We start from the raw sequence: 24,259 nt of genomic DNA on the forward strand, positions 1-24,259 counted from the left end.
ATCATGGTTTTGATTCTTGGTCACCAGTCATTGATATCAAATCATTACATCTTTAAGTGCCTGCTTTCAGTAGTTAGCAAGAGGTCCATGTGTTCATCCCAGGTTTGCCAGCTAACTTGTGCCACTGTGAACAAATTCAATTTCCATCCCTGTCTCTCAGGTTTCTCCATGAAAAAGAAATTAAATCTGAACACTAGGTATATCCGTTTCCCAAGGAATCCAACTACAGAGATTTCCAGCAGTTTCAGAGGGAGCTGGATTAAGCCAAGGTCTGCAAATGTGCTCAGATCTTACCAAAAAGAAAACCCAGCACCTTAACAAGTAGGAGCTTTTGAGAATCTCTGCCCAATTAATTTGCAAGGATTGCTATTTTAGGAATAAGTACTAGTACAAAGAACTTGACACCTACCTAACTCCAGAGAAAAACACATTTAGAGATCTTGATCTTGCACATCAAGAAACAGCTCTGCCCAAGAAGAAAGCTCTGGTAAAGCTGCCTTAGAATAAATGACTTTGTTTCCAAATTCTTTGCCCAAGCTACTAACAAAGCATTTTAATTAAGGTCTCCTTATCTGCAGTTAGTGTGATTTGGGGTAGGGGGCAGGGAGGAAACATGCTTTTCAACAGTCCAGTGGTATCAAAGCTGACAAATAAAGAAAGGAAAGTAACTTTAAAAATACAGTAAATACTCTACCCCTGTTCTGTGGTTTCTGACACACATTTGCCAGTTAGAAGAAAGCTCTCCTGTCTGGTTCTACAGATGGCAAATAGAAGAAACTAGGAACAAGGAAAACTGGGAAGTTCTTTGTTAACATATAAACAGGCACAGCCTAGCTTGCCTCCAGTGTGGCTGTTCTCTCTGCTCCATAGCCACAGACACAAAAGAAACATCCCCAAATACTGTTTTTACTCAGTGATTTGAAGAAAATTAGAGCTACACTGTTTCTTTACCGCTGCAACAATGCTAGAAGAAAACCTACCAAAAAGGAAGGGTTTTCAGCATTACATTTTAATAGAAGGTTCAAGACAAACAAGAGATCAAATCTCAGCACAAAAATACTGTGCCAGCCCCAACCCAAACAATACCTATCATTAGCCAAGATGCACCACGATGCTGACAGGAAAATGCTTAACACAGTAGCACAAAAATGAGAAAAAAACTTTTACTCGAAAAGCTGGTGCTCGGCACATTACATATGGAAGTGACAGTCAGCTGCAGCCTTAGTTCTACACTATGCACCTGAGTTTATTTTACTTAGAGGAAAAAGAAGATAGAACTCCAACAACCCTATGCCATTCTCAATCAATCAATTCTGGCTCCTTCCAGCATCATTCAGGGCTCCAAAAGTGTTTCCAAGAGACTGGTGGGATGTAGATACTTTCACAACTGAAACGCAGAAGAGCTGACTAGCACCAGCCAAGTGAAGTCTTCTCTGCTCTCCCAAGCCTTCTCAGAGAGACATAAGATTATATGCTAAAGATCCGTGTGTTTGATTACAAAACACAGAACCAGCGATAACCTGCTACATAATTTAGGAAGAGACAGCCAAAAGAGGCTTTAAATTACATTTAGACCATAGTAAAATCTACTGTTTTTACTGTAAATAGGTCTGATACATAAGAAGGCTCTACCTTGAGGTGCACTGCTATTTGAAAACAGGCAATCCATCCCTAGTAAGCAACAAAAGTAAGGAAGACCAGTGCTTTATAGCATACATAAGGAGTAAAGGTATGATCACATTGCACTAACAAAGTAAATGGAAGGAACACTAGCTAAAGAGTTCTTGAAACAAAGTTAGCCCCAAAACTAAAGCAATTTAAAGTTGGAGATGTCTATGACCAAAGACTTTTTACTGTACTGAACTGTGAATAAAACAAAATTCAAAGCACACATTCTCCCAGAGGCTGAGAAATGAGGGCCTAAAATAGCATCAGAAAGAGAAAGAAAAAGAAAACGGAGCTTCAACCCCCTATCTAGCAGTAAGCCTGTACTTTCTATTCCTGAAAGTGATGAAATTTTCATTCTATAAAGGCCAGTAAAAAGGTCAGAAAAACCTACTCTCTTCAAAATTCACATGAGCCTGTATAAAGTCCCTGGACTTTAATCTATTCCTTGAGAAAGAAGGGGAGGTTACACCAAAATGTCAAGCCCCAAAGTCAAAATACAACCCCATCGAGTGCCTGTCCACTAGGAAATAGAACCCTTCTCCTCCTACAGCCCCAGCTCCCACTTGCAGCCCATGCAGCCAGGAACAGCTAAAGGCATAGCACAAACCAATTTCTCTCCACGGATTAAACCAGCTTTACACAGTGACAGTTTTGAAAAATAAAACTTCTGCTAAGTGACAAAGGGTGTTGCTCAATATTTTATCACCATGTACTCTTTGCACAGCACATGGTGATCTAACCCAACGTGCCAGCAACAATACTTCTCTCCTTTTACACCTTCCCTTTTTCTGTCAGCCTTAGGGTGCAGGTCGGCAACTGCAAGTATTTTTTTTTCTTGGCCATCAGCTTTTCATCAAAATAGTAGGCTTGCTTGGTTTCTTTTTCCCTTTCCTCCCTCCCTCCCATACCCTTATGCACACTTTTGCAGGAGTTTTCTTTCAGTGCTTGAAAACTATCGGATTGACAGCTCCAGTGAATTAAGCTCCCTCTTTGTCAGCAAAACAAGAGCAGCACCACAGGCAACCTCAGAACAAGCTCCCTCTATCCTCCTCTTCCCACCCTTCCAAATGCTCTATCATACCGGCAGGGGGGGCGGCATGGGGGGGTTGTGGTGTATGTCTAAGAGCCTCTGATAACGTGATTTACCCAGACTATCTCACAGGACACTAATACTAAAGTCACATACGATGGAAACACTGTGAGATGCCACATTATCGGGATGCATCTGTGCCAGACAGCGCTGTAACTCCAAAACCATAAGGCTGGTCTGAGCGTGCACAAGTCAGTGCTTAAAGACTGACTGACAAAGAAAACATATTTCAGACAACAGTGTGAAAGAATAGGGTTGAAGCAATTCTGTACTTGAAACTACAGAAAGGCAACGTTAACTGTAAAACACAGAAAGACCAGAAAAATTCAATGCTCTCAAATCTTGACAACAGACTGATTTTATCTGAAAATTGATTGTACATTTGGCAGAAATGCTACAGCGACAAGGCTCCCACTACTATTGCAGTACTAATATTATACTGCACTTCCGGAAAGTGCTCCTCTGCTGTGTTACCACTTAACCTGGTCAGGCATCACACGTGGATCTGGACACTCTCCTCTCTTCAAATACAAGGAGTGTTTAAGTTCTTGTTTGCAAGTCACAGATTAGCATGCACTAGGCGAAGTTCAAAGATGGCTCCTAAGCAGTACCCAGCTTCTAAGCTTTTAGCTCCTGCTCCACTCTTTTTTGCAAGCCTTATTTTTAGCAAGACAGTGTTTTCTCTTTGGGGAAGAGCTTTTGACTTCTGAAATTCTTACAATATCTTGACTGAAATAAGGGGTTTTTTCTCCAGCTGCTCAAGAGCCAGGGTGTTTAAGTAAAATGAACATACATACACTTAAACAAGCAGGAGGATTATATTTGTCCATGTTTCACTCAGAGCAAAACTAGAAAATAGCCAACATGCACCAATAGTCTCCTTACATTCCTGTGATGTCAGGAACGAAAGTGAGTTCAAAAATGCATTACAAGGTTTATGTGGAGCAGATCCATCTGTGGCTATTAAACATGATACAATGGACACAACTGCTGCCACCAGAGTCTGTAAACCAGTGACCGACAGAAGGTAAGAGTGTCTGCCAAGGGCGAGGCAAGCACATTTGCTTTATGCCTCGTACTTCCTCTGAGCATCTGCTACAACCACCATTCAGGTCCTGGCTGGCCAGGCTCAGGTCTATTTGGCTGCACTCACACTCCTCAGCTGGTCTGTCAGCCAGAATGCCTCCAAGCAGTTAGGGCGTCTGCTACGAAGCAAAACATACCAGTCAGCTTGGCAAGAGTAACCTCGCCATTTCCCCATGCTGCCCTTTAAGTCTTCAAATGGCAGCGGGGAGAGCCTGCACTGGCTGCGCTGGTATCAGACTCCATGGACAGGATGCGGAGAGGGACGGATCCGCAGCCTGTAGAATCTCCTGAACTGAGACAAATTTTTGAAATAGAAAGGAACAGCGTGTTCCCGAACAAAGAAGCATCTACATGCAGCTGTATAACATGCAGATAAAGCTACAGAGCAACAGTTATCAGTATTTACATGCATCTCTGTGGTTTGTTTTGTAACTACAAGGAAACAAACAAGATTCTTATTGAAACATGTATTTAAGAAATAATATATCCAATGAGGTTTAAATGGTCACTGCTGGACTCGCTAAAACAGCATACTGCTGCAAGAGGCAGTGTTTCGTAGCCCACCTATATAAATGATGACACTTCTCATCCTTGCAGTGAAATCAGGCTTACAATATAAGGAATAAGTCAAGTCATTACACCCGTTCTTTTAACCATAAAAGTCATTTCAGAGTGGCAGGGAGAAAGGACTGGAGCGGTGTGGCTGCAGATGGGACAGGCGTGGCATGTCACAAGTGGACCTGCATGATATCATTTCCTTCCAGTGCCATTAATCATCCCAGACATCACTTGTTCTATCAGCTATTAACCAGTCACCCCGACATGCAGATAACTTTATCAAGGTTTGGCAGTAAGGGGCATTACTAAGCACTACAACACACAGTACCAAAGGCCTTCTTCCCAAAGAATCCTCTGAACTATTTCCTTATGCTGTAAGAAAACACCTTAGGTTAGGACATGTACTTATCCATACCTAACACTGGGAGGAAATTACACAAAGTAGCAAAAGGAACCACCTCTTTAAAACACACCATTTCAGAAAATGAAAACGATGCTGCTTTTGGCCAAAACATTCAACTCAAAATACGTCTCTTAGAGCACCAATTTTTAGCCTGCTAACACTCTTCAAGGGGGAGACACACCCACAACATGCATGCACATCTGTGGTGTGGTGTGACAGAAGACATGGACCCTCAGAACAACAGCCAGAAGCATCCCAGCCTCACAGCTCAAGACTTACTGGTTTGTGCTTTGCTACAGACATCTCATTCGAGTATTTTTCCTCCTTTGCCAGTGGCATATGTAGAATTCAGTTTCAGGAGGCAATGCCTTGTGACCCAGACCAGACATGCAGAACTGGAGCATTACAGAGGGAAGGACTGAGCATGGTTTGTTGACAAGGAGGAAGAAAAGCCTCTGAGGAGTGTGATGAAGAGAGAAAACGAGCCTGTTTTTTTGAGGAAGGACTGATTTCAAATTCTTCCAAGCAAGCGTGACTTGGCAGTATGAGACAAGACAAAATGAGACGCATTATAAATCTTCACTAACTGGCATCCAAGGGAAGCAGATTAAACAGCTCAACATGAACTGAACCTGCTTCCAAGTTCTGGGCCTCACTCTACCAATTAATTTCCTAAAAGTGTTGTTAGATCTAGAAACATGACTTTCTCGACTTTACAGATCACACCTGTGGGAGACCTTGGAGTGACCTAAATCAGCGCAGAGCCTTCTGCCTGCACAAGTAGTAGCCCGGCTGTGGGAAGAGCAGACTTCTGCTTTGCTTCCCAGTTCACAGGAATTATTTGACAGAATTCCTATGAGTGGCAATCACACTCTGGCCAAAGTGGCTCAAGCACTGCAAGAGAATGACAACTAAGGACATTTTACTTGATACTAAAGAACATCCCCCCCCCCGATGAAACTCAGTCATTTCGAAGGCCATTCTTGAAGTAGGTGGTTGTTGTCCAAATAGGATTTCTCTCTGCAGAAAGAGAGAATACTATCTAGTACTTGTGCAGTATCTGGACAGTGTGGAAGTATCAGCAGTTTCCTCCTTGATCATATATAAAGAGTCAAACTCCCTCCGAGGAGAGTTAAATTCCAACAGTACAAAACAAACCATTGCTTTGAAGACAGAACACTGAACTCAAAAATGAGAAAAAGATAACCACACAGAAAAGGGTTTTTTCCACAGTACTATGGCACAGATGTGCCCAACACAGGTGCTTGTTTTATCTATTATCCTGCTCATTTTAGTGTCTCACATACTCTTACTTCCTTGTTTCCTGGGAACACATTCAAGAATGCCACCTCACCAAAAAGCATCAACCATTGAGATGAACAGCCAATTATGACGCTAATATCACGACATACCTGGTCAGTAAGTGCTTCCCAAGTGCTGTATATTAAAGGCAGAGCAAACGCTTTCCATCGTCACTCCTTCCAGGTTAAGCCTATATATTCAAAAAAGCCGCATACACTGAGATTGTGTGCCTAGGCTTCCCAAGTCAAGACTCCTGAATTAGTAAATGGACTTCCAGCTACTTAATACAGAACCCTTTCTCAGGCACCTCCTGCACTATTGCAGGCTGGAACGAACTAGGGATAGTGGAGAGATCAACTTCTCTACCTTGAAACAGGACCACGGGCCCATGTCACTCCCAGCATGACAGTCCAAACTTGTCCTAGAAGTCTCAAGCAACCAATTCCACTGCCTACCTTGTGAATCACAGACTATTTTCCACTTACCTATCATCCCTCCTCTTTGGCACAACTGAAGCCCACTACTTTTTGTTCTACCTACAGTAGAACTGGGGAATACAATGAGTTGGGGGGTTTTTCTTTTACCCCACAACAATTTCTTACAGTGTCCAGAGATCCATATCCAGCCTTCTGTTATTAATGTTAAATAATGCAGTACAATAAGCTGTATTTTCAAGGCCTCCAAATATTCTCATTGCTCTCTTTTGGGCGTTTTCCAGCTGATCTGCCTTTTCCTTGAAATGACGTGCCCCAAACCAAAGGCAGTAGGTGAGGCTACTGCAGCAGCTGCCTTATCAATGCTGTGCAGAATGGAGGAATTCCTTCATGTGCCTGGCAGGCCGTGTTCTACCCCAAGATGACATTCGCTTTTTTTTTTTGGCAACGTTGTCAATTTGTATTCAGCCTACGATCTGCAAAAGAATGCAGATCTTTCTCTGAAGAGCTGCCACCTAACCAAGCTTATTATTGTTCCTTGCTGCATATCAGTTCAAACAGGTTGTGGTAAAGGGATGTACCATAAGGAGGACACAAACTTCCTGAACCAAAGGTAAATGATTGCTAGATCACAAAACAGAGCTGCTATGAAAAGGTGATTGTTACAGTCACTTCTGTTGCTGAGCTACATGTTCCCATGAAATGGTTCAGCAAGCATAATGCAGTAAGGATTTTGTGAAAAGGATGCCTATAAGCAAGAGCTGTCTCAGAGATCAAGAAAAGGCACGCATATCCAGTCCTTCTGGGATGTAGTCTTCTCTACAGACTACTGGAAGAAGGAGCTGGAACCCAGAAATACAGTCAGCTTTTCCTCCAAGAAAATACACAGGTGGTTTTGCTGCTACCTTCAAGACTATTTCATGGTTTAATATAATTTCAACCATTGGGCCAGTTGCAAGCCTTTGTTACAGCTGATGTCAAAGAAACTTACCCACCCATCCAAGCCTCCTGATACTTCTCGGGATATACCATTTTAGACTAACACAAGCAACAATGGGAGCTACTGATCAACACATACGTTTTATTTTTATGGCTTTTAAGGCTGTAAAAGCTAACTGGCACAAGGCAGACATTTAACAAAAGTAGTATTTAGGGGTTTGGGAGAGGAATTGGGGTTAAAGAAAATTCCCCAAGTTCTTCCTGGAAAAATACGCAATATACCTCATGGCCTGCTATATAAAGAAACAGATTAATTTAATACGCTCAAACCACCATTATTCTTAAATCTATCAGGTTCTTGTGCACAAGCCATGACACACAAGAGACCACAAATAATGTTTGGAAGATAAAAAGAGAGTTGTACAGATCTACAGAACTGACAATAGTGTTTATCATTTTATGCTAGATTGACTAAACAAAGTAGCTTCTCTTATGTGCTAAAAGCAGGCTCAACTATCACAGAAATCAAATGGGCAGAAGTCAAAGAATCAATTTGGCTTAAAGAAAAAAAACTAAGAAATTTGAATCACACAAATTTAAATTAGGCACATCAATGCTTTGGAAGGAAAAAATCATTAGTTGCTATATTCAGCAGATCGATCTGATATCAGCATTAAAATAGCTTCATCATTACTTAAAAAAACCAAACCAAACCACAGTGACGTGTCACAGAATCATAGAATCACCAGGTTGAAAAGGACCCACCAGATCACCCGAGTCCAACCATTCCTAACACTCCCTAAACCATGCCCCTAAGCACTTCATCCACCCTTAAACACCTCCAGGGAAGGTGACTCGACCACCTCCCTGGGCAGCCTGTTCCAGTGCCAGATGACTCTTTCTGTGAAAAATTTTTTTCTGATATCCAGCCTGAACCTCTCCTGGCGGAGCTTCAGGCCATTCCCCCTTGTCCTGTCCTCACAGGTTGACAGACGCTCTAACAAAACTACGTACCCAAGGAAAAGTACATCCCCTTGCATAAAGCCAAACCCGAGACCTGCAGAACTGATGCTGACAGCAATTCAAGAACACGGGTTCAAGTTTCAGAAGAGCCTTCAGCAGCAGACAGCACCTGGGAATCCAAACCAGACCAAGAAGCCTCAGCTTCCTCTGTGTCAATGAATGCTACCGGTGTGTCACGGACAATCTCCCAAGGAGGGAAGAAGACAATTTAGCTTGCTCACCAGAAGTAAAGACAACTGGGCTTTGCTAAAAGGCATTCTCAATTACCTCACTTCCATTTTCTTTTGCATGCAGAATTTGATTTTCTCACAATTTATACTATTTCCTGAGAAATTCTCCTCCCAGATGTTAACTCTGCTATTACGAAAAAAACACAGCACAAGAAAATCTGCCCAAAAAATTATCTGGACATTAGGGTATACAGGGACAGTTCTTCCATCTGTTGAATTGCAGGATTTATCATGACACATTACATCTTCAGGCAACTCTTCAACTCCTTTGCTATTTATTTCCTACATGCTATAAAGAGGAAATTCTGACTCATTATGTATGTAGCTACACAGAAAAGCTACCACATTACCATGCAAACCTATGAGTTGCACATATGAATACTTTTGCCAAAAATAACTAAGAAGTAGGTTATCATTCAGAATGGGGCAACTTTAAATTAACTCCGCTTGGATGAAGCATATTTCACTTCACCCTACTCATGTCGCCATAACCTTACTGCCTCGCATCTCTGTAGCTCCCAGAAGAGGCTATATTAACAGATGACATGCAGAACAACTACCAAGGAAATTGAGGCTTCCATAGAGCAAACATCCATTTGTAAATGGCTGCATGCCACAAATCTGAACTGGTGCCAAACACACAACTCATTTTCTGAACAGATACATGCATTTTTCTGTACTGCCACCACCACTCTTCATATGGCATGAACAGGAGTCTTTTTATTCACAGCATCCCAAGAGACCTGGCAGTACATCTATGCACATTTTACAAAACAATAATACGGGTATCCAAGAGTCTTTACCACCATCTGCAATTCACACCACAGCTCTGCCATTTCTGCAATGGAATAGGGCATCTCCATTTCCTTAACCATGTATTACCGCTTGTGCACCTGCACAGTGACAACCATTCCAAGGTCAATGTGATGAGCAGGGAACTGATTGGATTGAGAGTCTTCGCCAACTGCATAACCGCTAAACCCTGCTTGAGACACAGGAAGAGACCAAGCAGCTAGAGGAAGGAGGAACTGTTCCTTTCAGCAGTGGCAGGGACACATGACAATGTCAGAACTACATGGTTACACCACAGGCTCCTAAATTCTCAGTCAGGAGTCCCTAGACTTTTAGCAGGCTATAGATACTCTATATTTTGCCAATAGCCAGCTACTTAAAGCTCTTGAGCCTGTGTCATCACCTCCGTGGAGCTGAACATAAAGGCTCACAGGAGAGTTGACTCAAGATGCGCAACCCAGACACTTAGACGCTGCAATCCCGTAAGTGGCTCTATTCAGGGAACTGCAGCCGCAGCATATATGATAGCATGCAGATAACACTAAGTTCAACACAAAGTACGGTGACCTCACAGCTTTAGTCAAAAGCACAGGACAACTTGGCAGTAGTGGCTTGTAAAATTGCCTGCCGACTAAGACAAGAAGCCTGTACTGCATGGCCCATTCTACACAGAAGAGCTCAATCCCACACCACAAGTCAAATAGGACTCTCTTCTCCCCACTGAAACTGTCTCAATGCACAAAAAGGAACGTAAAAGTCTTATTCCACCAATAGCTGGGGTAGAAAGGTGTCACTGAGCAGACCCAAAAACAACTGTGTGAAGCGGAGACCAGAACTGAGGGCACCTCATCCCAAAGGAATGCCCCTGCTGCAGTGCTACAGACACAGAGGATGGCTATCCTGGCACTGGGGAAGGAGCTCACATTCCTCTCTAAACACAGTGGTAGGTTCAGCCAGAGGATCATAGTGAGCCTGGCCCATTTTCAAGTTCAGTCTCCTTTAGAAGATACTGGCTGCAGGCTTGAAACTGGGCTCCCCACTTGCCAGGCAGGTGCTTTGCCCTCCATGTCAACAGCACTCAAGCTGCCACATGAGGACTACTGACCTCTGCAAGAGGCCCGTGAAACCACTCTGCCTTTTTGCTCACCATGTCACTCAGAAGCCTGAAAGGGATGGAAGCATTGAGAGCTGCAGTGGGCTGTAACTCAGCAATCTGTGAGCCACTGTTCTGGGCTATTGGCAGTTACCACCACAGACACTGCTTTGATCTCTTTGTGCTACACCTGGAAGGCACAGCCAGGGAAGGCTGTCATGCTCCACAAAGGATACAGCTCAGGTAGCACCTAGTGCACCACAGCGAAGACCAAACATGCAGGCAATCTCAAAGGCCTTTGATACAGGGAAGATTACCCTGTGGATACAAAGCTTAGGCAAATGCCCCAAGACGCTGTGTTCGAGCAGGGGAGCTGCCGTGCCAGCCACATGTGTTACCAGAACGTCACATAACCAAGTGAAAATCTTAAGAAAAGAAGTCTGATGCCTGCAAGTTCTCCAGTAACAAAACTGGGATAATTCAGATGCCAAAATTTAACAGGGAAACCTACTGAAACCCAGCAGCCAAAACAATACTTTAAGGATGGATGCAAACAAGAGGAGCTACTAAAGGCCCAGCCTTTATGTAGCAGAGACCTGAAGGCAGCCCTGCCTGTGTCCCAGAGCAGCACCTTAATTGCTGGTCGACTCACACTCGCTCCTGTCTCATGTCAGCTAGGAAAATAAAACAACATTTCAGGCTAGGAGTGCTACTGGAGACAAAACCAGGAACCACTCTTGAGAGAGGTTCAGCACTTTGACTGTCTCTGTGGATGATTCAGACTGATTTTCAAATGCCTGTCCATGATCCCTTCTAAGGGCATCAGTGTCCTACACTAGAGGTGGCTGCACTCACAGACTGCAAGGAATCCAAGATTTTTCTCATCTGATGATACTCCTGCTTCAGGAATTCGTTAGGAGGCTTCTCTTACTTCCCTGGATTATAATTGCTTCATTGCAAACCCATACAAACAAAACTGAACTTTGTAGTCATCTAGAAAGGATATCCCTCAGCAATAGGCAAATAAATTCCAAGTAGCAGTCACCATGAAGTCAGAGTAGACAGACAGACACAGAGTCCACTCTGATACATGAATCACTCCAGAGGAATGAGCATGCCTGCCTTACTCCCTACCGTAACAATATTTCTGGTAAGATGTATGTTGAGCTTGGCAACGCTTTTTCTACAGTAACGAAAGCTTACAAACACACAAGTAATCAAGTAGATATCATGCATCAAATACTTGAAATCCTTGCTTGTATGAACGCAGCCTCCTACTGGTGTCAGCAGAAGTTACCAGGAAGGAAAACAGAGCATCCAAGACATCGGCACACCTTGCTCTGATCTTTAAACCAGCACTTAACTCCACTACTACAGAAAGGCTAATATTAAGCACATTTAAACATATCCAGTGTCTATAAATGCTATTCAGAGTGAGCTCAGCCTGTACAGAATGAGACAGCCTAGTTTTCATCAAGAAATTAGTAACACATAGCAAGAGAGACACTTTGGGGTCAATTTCAACAGTACTGCAAGAACCCACAACTATTAATAAATTCGTACAACAAACTGTAGATCCATGTTATGTAACGCAAGTGTAAGGCATTTCTGAAGTAGAGAAAATGAAGCAAAGAGCCCAGTCAAAAAGAAAAACAAGGACAGCAGAGGACAGGGAGATTCCCGAACATAATACCAAGCACAGCACATAATACCAAGAATGAATGAGAAATAACTAACAAATATCCACCTTTTATGTATTTTCTGTGCACAAAAAAACATGCTATACCCAACCTCAGGGCCCTAAAAATGCCATCTTACTTATGCTTAACAAAGCATCACAAAAACTAACCAAGAACATTCCTAAGCAAGGTCAAAGCTTAACATTATTCACCCAGAAGTACCTTGTTTGAAGTATCTAAAAAGATATTAAACCAGAACCTGTGGCCTTTTCTATACTTTAAAAAACCTGGCACATTTTGCTGAAGTTTGACAGAGAGGATACAGAATGCCAAGAACACGAGCTGATGTAAATGCTTCTGTCACTTTCTCAAAATAGTTTTCCATTTCTTCTGCCTCCTTCATCTTTACAGAAAGGAACAAGTGCCACCAATTGAAATTTCGCAGGCAGCGGTGTTTTTAACATTAAATGCTTTAATGAAGGTTAGTTGAAGTCTTACAAAATATTTTCTGCAAAGTTTGAACAGACCTCACAGAACCTGGAACACGGGCCACTGAAAATATTTTCTGTTAAAAGAATCAATTTCATATACTTGTTATAAACTTACTATTAGAATGAAATAAATACAAAAAAAGCTGTTATTCAATATTAGAAGCTGCGACACGTGCGTCACAAGACCTTGGACCCAAACGGAGTTTATATTTCAAATTAAATAATAAAGTTGAGTAATATATTGCATACATTATCCTTTAAGCTACTCAGATAAAGTCTAATTACAGCTTATCGGAACAACCTTTACCTCTAGGAGCGTAGAAAACTTTATGGGCAGCTACGCTCCCTCCAGACACCCCATTCAAGTCCCGGGTGAACTGGATACCCTGGTTTTATGTGGGTTTGGACGCGGAACGACTTCCCTTCGTTTGACTCTTCCTAATAATAACCCTGCTTCGGGTCCAAATCATCCCGGGGTGCGCAGAGAGCCCCGAAGGGGCTGTTTCACCGGGAATGCCGCCGGTGAAGGGGCAGCCGGCGTTCGCCACGCCAGTAAAGCCCGTCCCCACCCCCATCCCATCCCCATCCCCGGCGCTCCCCGCCGCCTCCTTACCGGCACAGCTCGGCGAAGGCCTGGAAATTCAGCTTCCTGATCTTCTTCTCGCTGAGCCAGTACCCCACGCGCTTCCCCTTGAGGAAGGTCTGCATGGTGCCGGCGCGGGGGGCGCCTCGAACCGCCGCCTTCGGGAGGAGCAGAGAGAGGCGGCTCAGCCGGGGCCCCGCGACCAGCCGGGAGAGGCGGCGGGCGGGGACGGCCGGGGAGCCGCTGCCTGCGACAGCCCCGCACCGAGCCCGCCTGCAACGAGCCTGCACCGAGACCCCCACCACCACCCGCACCGAGCCCCCCCCCCCCCCCCCGAGCCCGCCTGCTCTAAGCCCGCATGCATCACCCGCACCGATCTCGCCTGCACCACACGCACTCTGAGTGCACACCTCGCACCGACCCCGCACTAACCCCGCTTGCACCGCCCCGCACCGAGCCCGCCTGCACCATCCCTGCACCCCCCGCACCGAGCCCGCCTGCACCATCCCTGCACCCCCCGCACCGAGCCCGCCTGCACCATCTCTGCCTGCACTATCCGCACCGACTCCTCACCGAGCCCGCCTGCACCGATCCCCCCCTGCAGACCCCGCACCGGCGCCGTCCGCACCGACCCTGCGTGCCCGGACGCCGCCGCTGCGCTGCCGCGGAGCTGCCGCAGCTGCTCAGCCCCCCATTTGCCCGCTATTCGCCTCCGCTTCCTCCTCCTCCCCCGGCGCGGCCCCGCCCCTCGCCGAGCGCGGCCCAGGGGTGGGCGGGGGCTGCCCGAGCGCCGGGAGGAGCCCGCAGAGCCCCCACCGCCCCCACCGCCACCAGAGGGCGCCGCCGCAATGAAGGAGCGACACAGCGCCCCGTTCGGGGTCCGCACAGTTCTGCACGGCCCCGCGCAGCCCCACACAGCCCCGCACAGCACAGCCCTGCAGAGCACTACACAGCCCTGCAGAGCAGAGCACAGCACAGTCCCACACAGCCTAGCACGGCACAGCATAGAGCCCAAACAGGTTCAGGTTGGATATCAGAAAAAAATTCTTCACAGAAAGAGTCATCGGGCACTGGAACAGGCTGCCCAGGGAGGTGGTCGAGTCGCCTTCCCTGGAGGTGTTTAAGGAACGGGTGGATGAAGTGTTTAGGGACATGGTTTAAGGGAGTGTTGGGAATGGTTGGACTCGATGATCCAGTGGGTCCTTTCCAACCTGGTGATTCTGTGATAGCACAGCACAGCGCAGCTCCACACTGCACAGCCACACATAGCATAGCCCCGCACAGCACAGCACAGCCCAGCACAGCCCCGCACTGCACAGCCTCGCACAGCTGTTAAAATTCAGGGAATACCGTGTCAGGTTTACATTTAAACTGTTCCAGAGTGGCAAGACCCGAGCTCTCCGCAAGAGTCCTGGCATGCTCAGGGACAAGTCCCATGGATGAGCCATGCTATTCTGGTTCCCAAAGGAAGAACGGTTTATGCAGCTGCTTGTATTTAGTATTAGAGCTACCAGCAGTGGATAGAGAGGTGTGCATCTTTCACAGAACAAAGATTCCAGTTGATGCGAGTTTTCACTGCTAAACCCGGTGTCTTCTTTCTTCCAGCATTTGGCAAGTTCCGTAAAGATCAAACAGAACTTTCCCTAGCAGCTATTCCTTATTTAACGGGTGTTCACAGGAGGCAGGAGAAGGCAGTCCATCTGCAGCAAGAGCTGGCATTCCCCTCTTTGGGTCCCTACGTACTGAGGCTGCTGTTTAGTGCTTCCTTCAGAGGAAGGATATTTCAGCCTGAATTACTGTAGTATCTTACCACACAAGCATAATCTTTGCATCTTTCTTTCTCCTCTTCATCCAAAATCAGTATCATGCAGCCTGAACGTTTGTCTCTTTGCGCATGGACAGTACAGCTTTTACAACAGTTATGTCTTTGACAGAGGGGTTGGCAGTGCTTGCAAACCTGCCATGAGATGCCGATGATGCTCCCAGGACAAAGCTTTCTGTGAACCAGGCTCAGGGCCTTGCACAGTTGAAACTGCTTGGCGAGTTCTGCTGACTCATAGTGCCACAGCAAATGCGGTTTAATAACTTCAGCAGAGTATCGGAAAAGTGGCAGAAGCATTGATTCGAAGGAATGAAAGGGGAAAACCAGGAAAGGCCTAAAAATACAAAAGGGGTCATTGACCCAGTGAGTTGCAGTTTATTATTTAGGTGAACAGTGAAGCCACCCTAACCCACGAGTATATTAGAAAGCAGATGGGAAGGGGAATCGCCTGCAAACAGCTCTTTGACAATGTCCACAACTGGACTTCTCCGTTTGTGGCGGCCTTGAGGAATAAATTTTTATTTTTCTCCTCCATCTTCAATTGTTTGCCACTGAGATGTTATAACTTCTAGGTTTTGTTCTTAACCATATTCATCCATTTTTGCACTGCTCATTAATTCAAATAGAATTAGTATTTTGTTAGCATGATTCTTGCTGCACAATGTTTCACTGATATTTCAGGGAAGTGTAGTAACTTTAGGAAAATTTGTAACTAAAAAAGGTGCAAATACAAGACTCCAACAAACTTCATCAAAATTAAGTAAGAATCCTGAAACAAATTGCTTTGAGTTTCCCATTTTGAAGTGTTTCACTTTGCTAATATCAGTGCTTTATTTCAGCTATCATTTCACTGGACTTATTTTAGACTTCATTAAAATTTGCATCAGTACATTAGCTCAAAATTTGTATTTGTATCAGAACTGAATATGAATATACTGAAACATTACATTATTTAAGCCATCTTCCTAAATGTTTTCTTCTGAATGTCTTTTTACTTTAACAAATGTCAGTCTCAGACCAATACAAAACACTATTTGCAGAGACAGAAGTAGTTATGGACCTCTTTCCAGACATGGAAGAGCAGGTTTTCAGAGGTGTTGAGAAGTCTTGGCTCCTGAAGAAATAAAGCACAGGAGCTACAAAGCAGGAATTTACTTTGCTCCAGTACAGACAAACTCAGATGACATACCAGAGACCAGATTCAGTCTTAGGAAGGAGAGAGCTGTTAAATTCCTCCATTTCGAACTGCCTTATTTTGAATTGTAACCATAAAACAACTTCAGATGTGGGAAATATATTTCATCTGGTGCCCTACTGTACTGTGTTTTGCTGCACAATGTTGCTAAATAAATTACAATCCTCTGTTTACATTGCAGAGCCAGTTCAGGCAATGCCAAACCTGTGACCACATGAAGCCTCAGGGTAAAGTTTACCCATCTCCTGAGCATGAGCAGGTTGACTATTCTGTGAGTCTCTGGCTCAATGCTATAAGTTGCAGCTCATGAGCTCCTTCATGCTAATTAAAGGGGTGAGGGTTGATTAAGATCTTGAGCCCTCTGGCAATCAGACCTATCTTGCTCTTCATCTCAGCTTCAGCTACAGGTCAAAGCAGGTTTCCCTTGTTTAGCTGGAACATCTCACTCCTTGCCTTCTAACCCTTTCAAGAAATACATGGGCACATGCGTTAGACACTTGCAACGTGGCACAAGTTAGTGCAATTCCATGGGAGTTCATTCTGGAATAAGATGAGGCATCTCTATTCACTTAATTAGTTATCAAAGTATATTTTCTCAATGAATGATTAAAAGCATCTGGCTAAAGTCATGGTAGGATTTTTTGCAATGAAGGAAAAGAAGGAGTTCAAGTGATTTTCACTGCCTGTAGTTTAAGCTTTTTATGTTTTATTTTAAAACCCCTTGCTTTCCACAGGACAGATGTTACTCTGCTGCAGATCAGCAGGAGGAAGGGCTGAGCCTTCCATATCAGGACAGGTCCCTCCTTTCTCCAGCTGGTCAAACTGTCAAGTCAGATCACGTGCTAACGTGGCACTCCTGGAAGAAGGCTGAGGGCAGGACAAACCTCTGCACATGCAGCACTACAGCTTCTTCTTGGTTTTGAGAGGCTCAAAGAAGAGACCTGGTGCTGCACAGCATCTGGGACAGGCCCTCAACAGTGAGGCAGCTAGAGAGAAACGCATGAGAAGCAGCATGGCTGGCTCTCATTTCCTCAGGTCTCTGCTAGATCTACAACCAACTCATTAATGCAAGATTAATAAACAAGCCAGATATGACTTCTTTTTACACTGGTTCACTAGAGGATGTGTGTGATGCCAAGCTTCTGCAGTTCATGGTCAAGTTTTGCCTAACTTCTGGCAAAACACATTATAATCTCGGCTGTTGTCTGGAAACTTTTACGAATGTACTCTGGACCAGCAGCTTTTAAATGATAAACCAGTGAAAGTTAGTATTTCAGGATGAAAGCTCATTTCTGACTTCTGTGTTCAAAATCACAAGGCTATGTCTAGGCAAGGGACATCCTTCAGCCAGGCACTGTAGGGCTCCTGTGGTGGCTCCTGGGAGACAGGCCCCTCTGGTGGCTGGTTAAGCCCAGCTCCATTTCTCTGAATGACCTGCTTCCCCTTAGAGACTGCACAGGATCGACCTCACCAGCTGAAAATCAAACAGGCATTTTACAGTTGACTAAATCAGGCACTGCTGTTTAGAGAAGCAGTCCCTCCAAAACCTGCCACTTCATCTAAGCAAATTCCGCAGTCAGGACCACCATCCTTCTCCCTCCTGGTTTACAGTGGCACAAGGCAGAAGGCAGTGAAGAGGCTGGAAGAAGGATGGATAGGAATGGTTGGACTTGATGATCTAAGAGGTCTTTTCCAACCTAGTGATTCTATGATTCTAAGGAGGCCAGGTAAGGAAAGCACCGAGCTGGCTCTTTTGGTGGCAGCCCCATTTTACAGCAGCAGCAGTGAATGGTGAAAGCATGGTCTTCGGCCACATGAGTACCCCTTACTTGTCCAACAACCTATGCAGTTTATACCACAATGTTTTGATTTGATAAAGAAGGATTAGTGAGGACTGGGTGAGACTCATAAGTGTTTCTGAGATCTTGTAGAGAGCAGAAGAAAGAATTCATCCATATAGGCTCAAAAAGCTTACAAAAGAGGGTAACAGCGATGGCTGGCAAAACAACCCAATCCATGTGGGCCAACACAGTGCTGTTCAGGGATGCTGGAGCTTACTCCCACCAGCTCCAATGGAGCGCTGCTTAGATTGCTACCCGTTAAACTGGTAGCACAGCAAGCTCTTATGTTCCAGTCATAAAAAAAGGATAACTATGGGGTTTTTTTTGAAACCGCCAGGAAACCACCATTATGACAATGTATGTCTTACTTTATGTATAGTTCAAAAGTCTGGCTATTCTGAGCTGATGACTGTGCATCCGGCAGGATAGTAAGAAAGAGCCTGGATGCCAAGTTTGCTTGCTTGGCTTGTAGCACTTTGGGTGCAGGCTCTGTATGAGCTCATAAGCCAAGGAAAGCATATCATCAGTGAACAAAGAATTTAAAACCACAAAAAAACATGTGGCCAAGATGCAAAAGATGGCAAAGTCCTCTGCCAGTATAATTATCTCAGTGGGAGTAGATTTGTTAAACTGAATTGTGTTTGTTAGTCAAATCCCTAGTAAGGATACAGACTGTGCCTCTATACATTGCTGTAGCTGTCTCGCCTTCTATTATGGGAATAAGCTACATAGAAATGCTCATGCAAAATCATGTATCTGCTCATTGCAGATACATGGAGAGATTTACTTACCTGTTTTTTTCAGCACAGTTAAAATGATTCAAACTTTTTGTGCAAGTGAGTCCTGAAAGACTGTTCTCTGAAGAATTTGCATGATTTGACAATGCTTTAGTTTTGGATTGAGATTTGGGTAAGGATTAGACTGAGATTTGCTCTGCCTATAATTCCATGTTAACAGATTTACTCAGGTTATAGGTTTGTCTTTTTTAATCAGGTAGTTTTAAGTACCTATGACAATTCTGGGACCATGCTTCCAGCAAAATTAACCATCTTTTCACCAAGAAAAATCAATCATATACATTTTGTATGGCTAGAATTTATTGTTTTTTAAAACAATGTAAGTAGTTTTAAAATTATGAATGTAAATAAGACTGACTTGGATGTATGACCTATGTATAAAGTGACCTGGACATACATGAGTCCTACCACTATTATCCTGTATTTTGCTGGCTTATTTATATCTGTATTTGCCTTGTGTTAAGAAAACATTGTTCCAAATGACCTAAAGCACACGTCCTCGTTCCAGTGGTCCTCCACTTCCACAAGCTGTTTGTGGCTACAGTTGAACCATTTAAACTGCTAAAACTGAGAAATGGGAAAGATGAAATCTCAATATGTTCCCTCCATGCCACAACATCACTTGCACTTTCTTCTCATGTCTATGCCTCCAAAGACTGAGGACGTTTTTTCCTATTTTCTTTGAATGCTTCTCTAGAGTTCACTAGAAGTTCACAGGCCACAAGTCTCAGAAAATCATTGTGCTTTCTGATTCTGCATGGTCTCATCAGGAGACACTGATGAGTTTTTTGCTGTCTGGGAAGGGCAGACATTTTCATCTTTTCAGAAGCTACCACAATGTGTAGACTTAAAAGAGCCAAACGGAAAAGCATTTCAAAAGCCCAAGCCATCACTTTTGCAAAGCCAACTGCCTGTAGCATATTAAAGGCAAAAATACCAACATTCTCGGTCCTGTAACATCCTATTTCTACCTCCTACTACGTGCAGCCCTTATGAAGGCAGAGAAAGGTCATATAGAGAAAAACTGGAAAATCAGAAGACAAGCAAGTTACACAAAACAAAGGATAAACACTTGTAGCATAAAAATGAAAGAAAACCCGAAATACACCCTAAAAAGCTGGAATAATCATCTGAGCCCACAATCTGGTTATAGCTGTGAGCTTTTACTAGGTGCTCAGACTTACTAAGTGAGATATATCTCATGTAAGATCACAAACTTTCAGACGTTTTAAATTGCTTAGAATCTGTAAGACACTTGCAGTTGCATGGATGATAAATTCCATTAATACTTATTGTGGTACCACCATGCTATTAAACTTCTTATCTCACATACTCAGGTCCTGTCAGTCTATAAATGAAACTTAGGCAACAAGAAGATCAGAATTTAGGACATGTTTTAATGCCATAGTGTCATTATGGAGCTGCCTGCCTGAACAGGTAGTGCTTCCCAATAATTTTTCTGACAGCTCAAGGGACGCTTCCCCAGCCAGGATCACTGTACGTATTCCTAGTGCTTCTGTAAGTCTCTGAACTTGCCACTTCTGTGCCTCATGTTAATATACCTCACGCACCAGAGCAGCCTTTAGAGTTGAACATAGAATTCCTTTGAGATTTCCCCTTCTCTCAGAGCTTCCTGGGGGAAAGAAAAAAAAAAAAAGCACTATTAGTGGCTGAACTGATGAAGCTTGCTTGTCCTCGTGTGACCTCAGAAGAAAGATTTTGCATGGATGGGAAGTTTGTAATAACCTATAGATTCCTACTGTTTGATAAGGGGTGAGCTCAAACTCCACCTTCTCCCTCCATGGGGACATAATTCCCATTACTTGTCTGCCAACAGTCACAACACATACAGGAGCTCAAAGTCTTTAAAGGAGTCTATCTTTCTATGTATTTTTTTAGACATTGTACCCACTCCCTTATTTATTTATTTGGAAAAACAATCTAAACGGATCAGAAAGGGTTAGGTTAGATGAATGCCCTTCATAACCCTCAGCCCTTTCTGTGGTGGCTATTCCTGCACCGTTTGCACCAAGCCTATGAAGTGGGATCCTTGTTCAACATGGAGGCTTGACAGGAGCAAACAGGGAAAGAAACACCCTAAAACAGAGGAAAGAACTCATGCCACCATTTAGACAGAGGAGGCTTCAGGATGTGCCAAGGAGCTGTCTTAGAAGTGTTCCAACCACCACACAAAGAAGAGGCCTTGTGGCAAAGGGAACCAGACATGGGGCCGAGGCAGACAAGCTCTCCAAAGAACACAGCTGCTTTGTGTTCAAATTCAGTGTTCTAGCTAAAGACTGCCTTGTGTTGTTTTTTGGTATTGTCAGATCAATAACAGGTTTGTATTGCTTGAAAAGAAGCAACTTTGAAAAGAAATTCAGTTGAGCACAATTCTCCCTAACAGTCTAACAATCCTAACAATATAAATTCATAAATGCGCATGTCTTTTATGTCATAGGGCTTAATTAAATTAGCATTGTTCACTGAGTAACATACCTTCCTGCCCCACAGTCCTGCTCTGCAACCCTGGATCCCTGATGAACAGGAGATTTTAGTACAGGCAGGCTTCTCGTTTGTCAAAGCAATCAAAATAAAATAACTTGAAAGTCTTCCCTGGCTCTGTTCCCCAGCCTTCACTAAAATGCTCATATATATATATATATATGAGCTCATATATATGTTTATTTTCATATGCAAACTGCAAAGCCCTGCAATATTCCTAATGCATAGCAAATCTGTCTCAGAAACCTCCATTCTCCACCATTTCTTTAACCTCACAAACACATATGCTGGAGTAGTTCATAGCTATTTGGACCAAAGAGTTCTCTCTAAAAAGTGGTTTCATAGGCCAGAGAAGTATAAGTTAGCCTAGATGTCTAGAGGGTAAAATTGATAGTGGTTTCAGGTGAAATTTTGGCTACTCTGCAATAAAGCAAGAAGCTGCCAGAGGGACTCATCACAATTTGTAGGACTTCCTCTGAAGATGATGAGGCCTGGATCAGGGTGGAGGATGAGATATAATAGACCTGTGGGTCTTGCCAAAAGATCTCACCTACTCAATTTTGAGAGAATTCAAAGCTGAAATCTCCTGTGTCAATAATCTCCACTTGCTATCAATGACAATACCCCCAGAGGACTGGTTTACCATCGCTCTGTTGCTCTCCACGCAGCTAGGGAAAGGAGAGCTTCCCAGGTGTCACAGACTTTGATACTGAGACAGAACTCTCAGGTTGCTGGTTAACATTGCTGCTTTGGGGTTCACATCTGTGCAGATTTCCAAAGAAATGGCATCTACACCTTTTGTTCTGCTGTCCTTTCTGATCCTCCCAAGTCAGTGTGGCTGTTCTCACCCACCAGCCCAGTGCTGGCTGACGAAATCTCTAAGCATTTTCTCTTTATGAAGCCACACCAGAAAAATATCAGGCTGCTTGATTCTATTTTCATCCTCCACCTCTACAGTGGTTATCAGGCTAAAGATTGTCCACTGCTTGGGAGGCTGTTTTGCCAGAGCACTTATCAGTAGCACTCTGAAAATGGGAAATAACCTGAGAATGATACTGTCTGGCTCGTGGAAAAGAGGTGAAAGAAGAGAAGATGAAAAAAACTTGAAATTGTAACCTCTGCTTCAACACCCAAATTACGATAGGTTTTAGTTTGTCTCACAATCCATTGCATCAACCTTATTAATGCACTGAATTTGCTGGGTGAAACTCTTCAGCTATTGACAGATGCCCAGAACACTATGAACGTATCGCAAACCAGCTCCGCATAGAGGCATCATTTTACAATGGAGTTACTCTAAGTCCTATTACACAAAGCAGTGTAGAAACGCACATTCAGGGAGACATTAATTACAGCTACATACTTTTTCATGTAGAGATGGTGTTGGGTTGTATGCACTTAAGCTTCTTGTAGTCTCATACCAGTGTATTTCCTTACCTTCTAAGAACTTGTATATTGTGGTGATTATATTTACATTCTGTTGGTGAAACGCAAACAGAAAATATATTCCAGTGGGAAAGCAGATGTATCAGCTCTGTAAGAATGCCAGCAAAAGTGGTAATAAATGTGCTAAGATGGAGACATTTAAAAATTCACCTGGAAGTTTTTGACAGACCATGACATAGGCATTACTGCCTGAAATTTCATTTCATATAGGTATGATAAAAGCAGCAGCTTACAACCGTGCACAGGAAGGAGCAAACACATAATACCTTTTTGTCTTAAAGATTTGCAAACACTGTTTAATGTGCTTTTGTTAAATGAAATCTAACTACTCACTTATTAATAAATTAACAAAATTCCTCCTTTGAGAGTCCATCAGCCATTAACCACTAACCCCTCCATTCAAATGCCTCAGTCATTCTGGGTCTCTGTTGATTTCTGCTACAGGCCTCTAGCATGCGCTTCAGAAAAAGTCAAATTCAGGTTAAGTACTTGGTGAGTATTTAAGAACTTCACAACTATAGTGAACTGGCTTTTCTCTTCCACTACAGCCTGTAACATCAGGAACCTTCCATAGAGAAGAGGATTAAGATTTACTTCTAGCTGGTGAAATTTATATGGAAGCCCCCCTCACCAGATCCTGGCCTTTCAGTTGAGCTGACAGCTTGGTATGCACTTGAATAAGGAGGTACTCTCAGCGTCTGATGCTAGGAGTTACCATCACGTACTTTTGTCATTCTGCCTACCTCTGAAAATGACTTTCCACTGCCTCAGAGAAGTCTGCTATTCATCCAGGCTTCGATTTTCTTTCTGTAGGGACTAGGAGGAATACTGAAGAGAAAAAAACCTGAGAACTGTAAGGGATACCTGCTCTATTAGGCAGATAGTTCAACAGGCAATTGAAACATAGAGTTTATTACTAGAAAAGCATAAGCTATTAGCTTTGGTTAGTCAGAATAAATACAGCCAATAAATGAGACAGACTGTGTGAAATTTTGAGGCACCAGTCACCCTCAAGTGCCCAACACAATCCTTGCCCTTATTTACATGCAAAGCCTAAATCGTGGGATTCATGAATAAGCAAAGAATATGTAGAAGTTCTGAAAATAAAACCACATTAGATTATGGCTGAGAGACAAACCACTGTGCAAAATCTTCAAGTAATAAAATGTTATGAAGTAGCGAAATATTAGGTGATTGAAGTATTCTAGAGAATGAGAAATAGTAAAACTTTAAGAACAGAATGAATTTAAGGGATAGAAAAAGGAAGATGATGATACCTCTATAG

The 24,259-nt window shown here is 43.6% G+C and overlaps 1 protein-coding gene across 2 annotated transcripts in view; it reads right to left on the reverse strand.

The window, feature by feature from the left end:
* Nucleotides 1-14,137, reverse strand: part of ITPK1 (inositol-tetrakisphosphate 1-kinase) — a 152,840-nt gene extending 138,703 nt beyond the window's left edge. The window contains exons 1-2 of one of the 2 annotated variants that reach the window (XM_054066884.1): nucleotides 14,004-14,137; nucleotides 13,402-13,529 (exon numbers count right to left, since the gene is read on the reverse strand). In XM_054066884.1, coding sequence (XP_053922859.1) covers nucleotides 13,402-13,496 — 95 coding nt within the window. In that variant the 5' untranslated portion in view covers nucleotides 13,497-13,529; nucleotides 14,004-14,137. Of the gene's footprint in view, nucleotides 1-13,401; nucleotides 13,530-13,944 lie in introns of both variants that reach the window. The other variant, XM_054066885.1, reaches the window with a different exon arrangement.
* Between the last annotated feature and the right edge of the window lie 10,122 nt (nucleotides 14,138-24,259).

This window comes from Cuculus canorus, chromosome 5, assembly GCF_017976375.1.
Source record: "Cuculus canorus isolate bCucCan1 chromosome 5, bCucCan1.pri, whole genome shotgun sequence".
Classification (NCBI taxonomy): Eukaryota; Metazoa; Chordata; class Aves; order Cuculiformes; family Cuculidae; genus Cuculus; species Cuculus canorus.